The sequence below is a fragment of the Rosa rugosa genome, chromosome 4 (genome assembly GCF_958449725.1).
Source record: "Rosa rugosa chromosome 4, drRosRugo1.1, whole genome shotgun sequence".
Taxonomy (NCBI): Eukaryota; Viridiplantae; Streptophyta; class Magnoliopsida; order Rosales; family Rosaceae; genus Rosa; species Rosa rugosa.
In genome coordinates this window covers 13,657,374-13,667,511 of record NC_084823.1, presented here as the reverse complement: position 1 = coordinate 13,667,511, position 10,138 = coordinate 13,657,374, and the positions used below count along the sequence as shown (strand labels likewise).

Sequence of the window (10,138 nt, the reverse complement as noted above, 5' to 3'; positions counted from 1 at the left end):
ACCAAAACCACATGTTTTTTATGATCAAAATTGGCAATGCCATGTGCACAGAAGTTGAGCGGTCCAAAATTGAGGCAGTGACCATAGAGGACATGATTCACATGTTTCCACCAAATAATTTTTCCTTTTTTATGTACATACATTTATATGTAAAATATGATCAATATACATGTGTAATCACTGTAATGCATATACAAACTTGTTTATACAAGTTCACTGTAAATGATGAATATTTACGGTGACTAACTCTCTACATAACTACTTTAAAACCGGTCAACAAGCTGAGGGAATTGTCGAAGAAGCCAAGCCACACCTCTGATAGCTACCTGTAAATCACATTGAAATTTAAGAAAACTGAAACAGTAATTTGAGAAATACAATTGAAATGTTTGTGCCCAATTAGGCTGCAAAGAAGACTGAAGTCACTGAATAGAGACATATAAATGGGAATGTAAGAAATTGGACGAGTATGCTGATTGCTGAGCATATATTCATGCAAGAAAATTGGAATGTAAGAAATTGGACGATTATGCTGATTGCTGAGCATATATTCATGCAAGAAAATTGGAATGTAAGAAAATTGGACGATTATGCTGATTTGCTGAGCATATTTTCATGCAACGCCAACATCAGGAAGGGTTCGATTGAGACCAATTTGCTTATATTACAATTCAAACTATAGCTTAAAATTTCTGGGTTTTGAAACACAATAAGAAATGCCTGACCGGAAAGAGTAGTATGATTAAGAGAAAAATAGAAGGATAGATGCATACAAGGAACACGAAAGACAGATATAATCATATACATGTTGTGGCCATATCTGCTGTTTAACTACTTATTGGAAAGGTACTTTCAATTATCAAGTTCAATTATAACTTGAAAGAGACACAAAAAAAGCATTCTGCAAATCCTTTGTTTTCTATTTTCTTTTTTGAGTCACCTTGATGTCTGTGTAAGAAACTAATGACAGCATCTAGTGTCTAATGTGTATGCTAATTCTAATTTACTTACCAACACAGAGTCCCCAGGCTTGATTGCAGGTTCAACACTATCTCGACCATAGCTGTTATCCAAAGACAAACTTAGTTTCACAACACAACTCTATCAAAAGGCTTGATTCATAACAAAGTGCAGGTAGATTAAGAATGCATCAGAAAGTCACATGCGCATCATATTCTCTGATGACAAGCAATGGATGTACTTTGTTAGTTTGTTACACACAATGGCACTTGTACAGTACTATATGGTATGAATATTTCATCATGAACCTTACAGGCTTACAATACCTGTTTAATTCAGTGAAAGCTTTTGGTGTTGCGTATATTATTCATGTTTCTTGTAATAAATGAGTTTCATTGACTAATCCTCAGTGGAAGCTACTAAACATAATAATTTAGTGTGTGTGTGTCTTGCAAACTTCAATAAACGTATGTACAATGGGGAAGAAAGCAATATGGTACAATACAATCCAAATTGAGAGGTAAGCCATATTTAAGAAATCAAAACACAACCATAGCATGAAGATCTAGGAGTGTTGTGCATAAAATTAAACTCAAGAAAAGATTAACAGAGCAAGATGTCACTGGTCAGACTTACACCAAGTCAGGTCCTGTCCATTGAGGTTTACGCTGTAGAAAAGCCTTAGACTTGCGCGGTTGACCAAGAACTTATACACAAATCAACTAAAATAGTTCGAAAATATGAAGAGCAATCGAAAAGCTGTCTGAGTAAGGAGTCGCTTAGTTTGGTTACCTAGTTGTCTGATAACTGTAATCATTGACCAAAGCAAAGTGCTGGGGCTTAGGTCTATTGTTAGTTGCTCCAACTTAAGCTCTAAAAACAGGTGTAAGATGATTTTATCAATCACTTGTAGAAATCTCATTTTCCAGAAGATCAAATTTTGAAGACATTTGCTGAGTTGACAACAATTCTTATGCTTATACAAACCCAGGACTTCGCTCTTAGAGGGAGTTGCAGTGAGAGGAAATCTTGGAGGGGTTGATCTCCTTGCACACTAGTGCCTCCATGTGCGTTAGTGGAACCTTTAATGGGTTTAGCCCACCCCCCAGTTGGGTGACAATGGACTCTTACATTGAGGTAAGATCTCTCTCCTCACTCTTGTGATTATATTGTAGTGTCCATATGTGTAGTTAAAAATATACTTTGGTAGCTCTAGGTAATGTGGTTTAGACAACATATGGTAAGGAGAGACTCCCTACCTATAAGCTGCTAGTTTTTGTTGATTCCTATAGTAAGGAAGACTGAATGAAGAATTCCACAAACCAAATGTGAACAAAATCATGCTTTAAATCGGGGACTGTAAGGTTATAGTATGTATACATACAGCCTACGTAATACAGTTAAGTTTTATTTAATCTCTCAAGAACATGAAATTAGTATATAATTTTTCCTTCTTTCACATAGAGAAAATGCTGATATATTGAACTCTCTCACAACCAATAAATATAGTTTGGACCCAATATATTGACATTACCTAAAATGTGAAAACTCACAGACACAATGCTAAGTTATAAAATCCTTACATAATCTGTCTCTTGCCATTTATGACCTCCAACCGATAAAAGCTACATCCTTTGCTAAAGGGGAAAGGCTTCCCATTCCATTCTGAAAATATTTATTATTACAGTTATAGACTTAGGATAACAGATCTTAGATGTGAAAAAGTAATATAATTTCCATCCACATACCTAAATGCCATGTGGCCCCAACTGCTGTAGAATCCTTGGTGGATAAATCGTCAATAACAAACTGAAGGTCTTTGCCGACAGAATCATTAAACTTTCTAAAGAACTGAAGTATATCCTGCACATCAATTGAAGCCAAAGCTTTGCCATGAGAAGAAAGCACAACAACAAATTCTACATGCATTATCTAGTAGTCCAATATGCTGTATGAGGTGCTAATATAAAGCTACAGAGACAGGTTTAAACCCAAATTTTTACATTAACAATCAGGAAAGAACATGGCTGACAATGCAAAATGAGGGTTTGTGCCTTTGTGGCCATAAAATTTCACCAGACCAACAACCAAAACCCGAAAAAATTAGTGACCAGGAAACCTATTCAACATGTGGTGAGATATTTAAATGATAAACAATACTCCACCCCAGAGGTATAAGGCAAAGAGATCTGCAATCACCCTATCTCTTTATCTATCTATTGAGAAGTCATCCCATATAATTATTGTGGAAGTAGAGAGAAGGTTGAGGAAACCAATTGAAGTGTCTCAAGCTGGTCCTGGTAGCTCTCACCTGTTTCTGCTGATGGTCTGATCGTTTTTCTGAGGCTACCTCTCAATTAGCTAGGATTCGTAACATGTTTATTGAGTAATTCTGTTGCGGCTTCGCGAAAATGTAAGGTCCCTCTGTGGCTGGTAGACTGACCTTAATCCAATCAGTCACTTCGTCTATTCCAGTATACTCATGTAAACTGCTAAGCTTCCTCTAAGCATATTCGGGGAGGTTTACAGAATTGATAGGAATTTTTTAGGGGGTGATACAGTACCCAAACACAAAGAACATCTTTGTCAAAGAAATCTGTATGTAGACCTAAATCTAAGACATTTGGCCATTAACTCTGCTGCTAATATGAATCAAGCTTTTTAGCCAAATTGAGCTGCAGACTTCATCATGATTACTCTGGTCTTTGTTACTGGAAATATTCAAAGATGAATCTATTCTGAGCAAAAGTATGAGGCTTAGAACAGGTTATGCATTGTGCATTTGTGCTAAACTTTAAAACAGGTTATGACTTAGAAGATATGGAATGGCTTGAAAGCTAGTTTTAAAGATTTCTTTGGTTCTTAAGATGCCTTCAGTGGATCTAGTTTATGGTGTTTTCCTTTATTGTAACATAGCAGATTTTTTTTCATTATGCAGATTTTTCTGCATAATGACATTGTGCAGAAAAATCACTTTGCATTCCAGTAGATAATCCTCTAATAGAGAAGCTGAGCAAACTTGGGTCAAATCATGTAATGGAGAATCCAGGGTAAATAATGCTTAGACTTCTTCTTTACAGGTGAAGAATGGCCTTCTTCTCCTTGGAATTGTATTTGGAAACTCAAGATTCCCCCTAAGATGAAACCCTTTCCATGGTTGATAGCCCAAGGAAAACTATACTTGCCGATGTGCAGAAATCCAAAAGGAACCGTACCCCAGAGTTCAGACTCTTCTTATAAAAATTGGTCTTAGTATGTCCAGAAAGTTTGCCATATTCTAGGAGACTTTCCAAGAGCTAGAGAGAATTTGGCAACTCTTATTGGTAACTTGGACGGGGAAGTCTAGCTTTTGGCTAATCTCCAAGCCTTTTCTATAGATGCTGATCGAATTCACATTGCTCTCTTTTGTGCTTATATCTCGTGGTACCTTTGGAAATGGCAGACTAGCCCCTACGTGAGAATAGTTTACGTCTTCCTGCTAATAAATAAAGGCTGCATCACAATGGATGAAGGCAATAACACTAAAGGGAACAAGGACTCCTAAAGGCCAGCTATATTTAGCTTGGTGCCCCCCTAATGTGGGAATGTTTAACTCGATGTTGATGAATCCAGCTATGTGTTATTCAGCATATCTATAGCCAGAAAAACTCTATAGCAGTTAAACTAGTTAACTGGAGCTACAACTTGGGTTTTGGTTGCCATGTGTGGAGGAAACTCCAATCTCGGGTCCCAATGCTCAGCTTGTTTGTATTGACTGGAACAAACACAATACCCTTATCTAAAATACTTGGAAGAAAACGAGTACTGCACTAGACAGGAAGCAGCAGAAAGAGCAATCGGAGCCAAGACTCAAACTTCAAATTCAGATAAGTGAAATCTAAGGCCTATAACTACTTCCCCTCCAACACATCAACCAACAAATATTTCAACAACACTCGATCACTTCCAAACATTATTTCTACAATGTTGTTGTTGAGTAGTTTCTACCAACTTCGAGATTAAACATGGTAACTTACCCACTACCAAAAATTGTAACTTTTTTATTTTCACTAATAAGTAATGACTGAAAGGCACATAGTAAGTGAGGATTGGATAAGAGATAAGGTACCTTACGACCAACGAAAGGCCGAGGAAACACAAGGTCCTCGTACACGCACTTATCGGCGATGAGCTCCTCCACTGAGGCCAAATCCTGGCGGTTGATTCCGTCGTAGAACTTCCGCACAATGTCCGCTCCAGATTCGGGTTCTTCACCGTCGACATTAGCCGGGGATGATGGTGCAACCTCGACCGTCGGATTGGCCGACGTGGACACCCGAAATTGAAGGGCCCGCTTCGGGTTCCGTGTCGATAGTGTGATACCAGTTGCGGCGTTGGAAGTGCGGAGTTGAAAGGGAAGAGATTTGGTGACGTTTAGGAGAGGAGATGAAAATACGGAGGGCTTTATCATCAGCATCGCGGACAGTGGCTCACGACTCCTACTTCTTTCATGTACTGTCTGTATTTATACTTGGAAATAAACATTGAAAATGTAGGTTTACGTTGTATTAAGGAAAAATAATCTATGATTTCTTAACCCTTTTTTTTTTTTTTTTTTTTGGAGAATGTATGATTTCTTAATCCTTGAGGATTATAAAGGTAAGAAAAAATTGATTATAGCTAACAACATGCCACTCATCTTAAATGACTATGTGCCCGTGTTTCTTGCTGCTGATAACCTGATATTATTGCAGGTGGTTTGGTTACTTTTTTAATTTTTCACTTTTGTCTATTTATATTTTATTGCTTTAAGTTAATAATTATAAATTATGTTATGTAAAGGTATTATGGGCACATTAAAATTTGGTAAAACTCTTTGACAACAAATGAGAGCCTCTATTTATAATAGTAGCGTTATATCCATGCGATGCCTGGAGTTAGAGCATCTCCAACAGCTTCCCTATAATTTCTATATTATAGAGAAGCAAAAGTTAAAGCTTTAGTCTCTTTTTCTTCTCCAACTCCAACAAATTCCCTATTTTACAACAATCTCTAAAATCTCCATATTCTTCCTTAAAATTTTAGAGTTTGCTGTAAATATAGAGAATTTGGTTTTCTCTTTCCTCACTTTCCCTAAAATAGGGATAGTTATAGGGAATCTGTTGGAGCAAAAGAGGCTTATTTTTCTCTAAAGTAGAGAAAAATCAAAATATAGGGAATCTGTTGGAGTTGCTCTAATATAGCAAGAATTTCTTCTTCCCTTTTATCTCAAATTTCAACAGCTAAAGCAATTTTTAGATTGAAATTGTATTTTGACCCATATTTTTTTCTTTTCTAATTTTCTTTTATTTGATTTCAGTATTTTACCATACTGATATTTTGAATGATTTTTATATGTATTAAATTTAGGGTCCTTAACCCAAAGCACAAAAGTCAGTCAAAATTGTCTCACTTACCCCAGCAACAGATATTTATTCCCACTAACTCAATTTAAAGTAAAATGACAATTTTGTCCTCAACCTAATTAATAAACTACAACCACTACCACTCATCTCTCTCTCTCTCTCTCTCTCTCTCTCGCTCTCACCAGATCCTTCCCTGAAGGATTCGACAAGGCCCAGCCCTGATTCCGAACCTGACGCCTCTAATTCCGATAGACAAGACCCAGGCCCGATTCTGGCCTGCTTCACGACGGAGGCTCCGATTGTGACATGTTCATAGTAAACTCTTGATCTCAGAGCAGAACCCGGAAACTACCGGGTTCATCACCTTGTTTCAGGTGGACTCCAACATCGTTTTGCTCAACGGCCGCTAGCCTTTGCAGACGAATGCTGAGATTGGAGAGGATGGAGAAGTTACACGTAGTGGTGAGAAGATCGGTGATGTCATCAATGGTGTCGTTGTTCAAGTCTCACAGGTTGAACTCCTTGAACTCCGATTCGGTGCCCAGAGAATTTTCTAGGTGCCCAAATCATTTTTTTTTTTTTTTTTTGTAAAATGTGGGCAGAAGGCTAAGAAGAGAAGTTTTAAATACACACTCCTTACTCAATACACTTACCATTTAATTTCTCATTCTAATATTTTACTAAATACACAACCCAAATTACCCAAAATAACCTTAAACTAAAAAACCATGAAATACACTATTATTTAACTACATTAAGGCTACTATTTAATTTGATTAGTATATATAATTGACCATATTAATTACTTGTGTTAGTTATTGAGAAATCCATAAGGATTCATTATTGTTCCTTCAAATAGATGCTTAGAAATATGTTTTGTATTATTTGAGTTCTCATCCACCAAATCCCTATTAATCAAGTATAAAATTTTGGAATTTGTCATTGATGGTCAAACAAATTAACAATTACAAAGTTTTATACCTGTGATGTTTTATATTAGATAATAAATTGACTAATCATAACTTTTAGAAAGAAAAAAAAATGAACTAAAAAGTGGTAGTAAAGCGATATGTTTTAAAAACATTTAGTGCCATTGATTTCAGAATTCTAAATTATATGTTCTCTCACCCCATTTAATTACAATTTATTTAAGGAAAATTTAAATTAGATGGTTTCATTCTTGTTTTAAATGAGGATGCCATGTCTAAAAATTCATTGTGTTTTATAATTATAGAATAATATCATATGATTATTATTATTTTTCTTCTAATACATAGATGTAGGGATGTGTATTAAGTAATTTGGAGTGTGTATTTAAAATTTCTTGGCTAAGAAGGAAAGAAAAAAAAAATTGTTGTATTATCTCATAATAAAACAATTATTGCCCCCCCCCCCCCCCCCCCCCAAAAAAAAAAAAAAAAACATTTATGATGAAGTTAACAATCATTAACACGAAAACAGGCAATCTAATCATAAATCATGGATCAAATATGTGAATGAAGAAATCAATCAAGAACATAGATGAACGCATACAAAGTTCTTTTTAATTTACTAGATGAACGCACCATAATTAATCATAATAATCATGCAAAGCTAGTGAGTGATCAATCCCCTAACAAAACATAATTAACGCATTAAGCACTTAGAAAGTTTGATCGATTTAAGCCTAGAACACAAGTTGGAACGTCATAAATGTATGCAAGACTCTTCATTGACTTCCCTAAGGAACTATAGGGTTTCCGCTTTAATAATTAACATAGAACGCTAGCACATCTTAATTTGGATTCAATCATGCAATTTAGATTCTAAGTTGGCCATCAAAGAACTCAAAACACATGAAAGATGGGTTATTTGTACAAAATCAATGAACTGAAATCATCACATATAGAAATCGCAATTTATGAATTCTAGAAACCTAAAACGTTTTCATGCTTCATGATTATTGGAAACTAAACATCAATACATAAACTCAATCATATCAAAGCAACGAAATTTCCAATTATATAAACAAAAGATTCGAATTGTTTTAAACAAACTAGAAACCGAAGACAAAGAGTTTATGGTCATGCTTACACTTTTAGAGAAGTTTCAAAAACGCAAGAAGATCTTCAAGAGGATGGAGGCTACGGCAAGGATAGAGAGATGATGATGGAACTTGCTTCACGGCTTCAAAGTTTGCACAATGGAAGATGGCCGAAAGTTTGAGAAAGAGAGAGAGAGGGGACATTTTTTTATTTTAATTCTGGATTTTGAATGATGATTGAAACGTCTCCAAGGGTCTCTCTATATATAGGGGACGGCAAAGCTTCCATTTCTTCCTTGCCTTCATTTCTAGCACTTGATAGCTCATTTCCTGCGTTTGTAGCTCAAATGTACCTAATTATAACAAACTAAATTAGAAATGACTTTGTTAAGGAAATAACTAAGTAAAATATAGAGAGAATAGCATTAAAAACGTAGCAAATCTTGCTCCTATCAGGTACAATGTTTATTTTCTTGTAATCTTGCTTCCTGTTCATCTATTTCTTAAATTTTTATGTTGATTGATTTTACTTTGATCACTGTCAATTGTGTCATTGTTCATCTTTTTCCACAAATTTTATGTTGATTTTACTTTGATCATTGTTAATTGTGTCAAATTGTGAATGGGCAAAATGAATCTCACTGTTTCCAAATTAAGATTGGAATCTCGATCATTTGCGCATGTAATTGTTATCTTTAATCTTTGATTTTTGTATTTGTTTTTTTTTTAAAAAAATTGATGTGCGTGTTTGAAGTTTTGTGCAATTTACCTTTTTTTTTTTTCCAGAGTGGTAAGCTGTTGGAGAAGAAGCATGCAGTTAGGTCAGGCTCTTCGGTTATATATCGGAAGAGCTTCTTCTAGAGAGGAGATTGAGTCCCTAAGGTAATGTGAATTCTGCAATTAATTTGCTTTAGTATCATAAATTAAAAAAAGAAGGATAGGGGTCTGCCAATTTTTTATCAGGCCCTTGATTTTTTGAGGAAGCATGGTAGTGCTGTTTCACGTGGTGTTCATGTTTTGTTGATTCTATGAGATATTAGGTTGAGAAGGGGGCCTAAGTGGCCTGAGCGGCCTAAAAAAGTGTTTGGGGTTCATAGATCCCCCACTCCTGTTCCCATTTCAGAAATTCATTCAATCCAGCAATCAAATTCTCCCATGCACATTATTCCTCCTCCCCCTCGACCTTCTAAGAGGCACTATGTGAGCCCGCAAGTGTTGATTAATAAAGCCCTTCTTTTTGTTACCATGTTCATTCACAACCTAGCTTCCAAAGACTCTAAGTTCAGGTTTTCACTTTGGTCTTTGCAATTCATAGTTTATTCGGCATTGTTTGCTGATGAGCTCAGATCGAGTTCTCAAAATTAACCCTGTTGACAATTGTTAGTATATAGCAACTAGGGATCGTTCTATCCGGAGAATTGAGGGTGCTCCTATCATTTAAACATCAAAGAAAGAACTATTAATTACAAGTATGCATTATGTACAAAAAATAAAAGTATATATAGAAGGGGTTTTTTCAAAAGGCATTTATGCTAATCTAATTAAACTAACTACAATCATTGATTCTGTTTGGACCCAAAATGAACATTTTGGCCTGACAAGGCACGTCTTGGAGAAATTGAGCCAATGTCAGTGGCTCAAGCTATATATTGTCGACAAGCTCGAAATATATATTTAGAGGCTAAATAAAGCCTACTATGGAAGCATGGAAGCATGAAAAGTTAACTTTAGCACATTTTCCTACTTCGGCTAGGAGAAACCGAGCTAAACA

The 10,138-nt window shown here is 35.7% G+C and overlaps 1 protein-coding gene across 1 annotated transcript; it reads right to left on the bottom strand.

Annotated features, from left to right (window-relative positions):
- Positions 1-78: 78 nt before the first annotated feature.
- Positions 79-5,472, bottom strand: LOC133742263 (uncharacterized). Its single transcript, XM_062169933.1, has 5 exons — positions 5,069-5,472; positions 2,709-2,823; positions 2,544-2,625; positions 1,012-1,063; positions 79-326 (listed from the first exon to the last, which is right to left on the bottom strand). Exons 1-5 carry the CDS (start codon positions 5,414-5,416, stop codon positions 264-266), a joined length of 660 nt encoding a protein of 219 aa, XP_062025917.1. The 5' UTR covers positions 5,417-5,472; the 3' UTR covers positions 79-263.
- Positions 5,473-10,138: the final 4,666 nt, after the last annotated feature.

Excerpts from the sequence above, each read along its gene's own strand:
- LOC133742263 (XM_062169933.1), bottom strand. The coding sequence starts at position 5,416 with ATGCTGATGATAAAGCCCTCCGTATTTTCATCTCCTCTCCTAAACGTC. Across the intron at positions 2,824-5,068 it reads GGCCTTTCGTTGGTCGTAAG|GATATACTTCAGTTCTTTAG; the intron begins GTACCTTATCTC and ends ATTGATGTGCAG. Across the intron at positions 327-1,011 it reads AGCCTGGGGACTCTGTGTTG|GTAGCTATCAGAGGTGTGGC; the intron begins GTAAGTAAATTA and ends TGTGATTTACAG.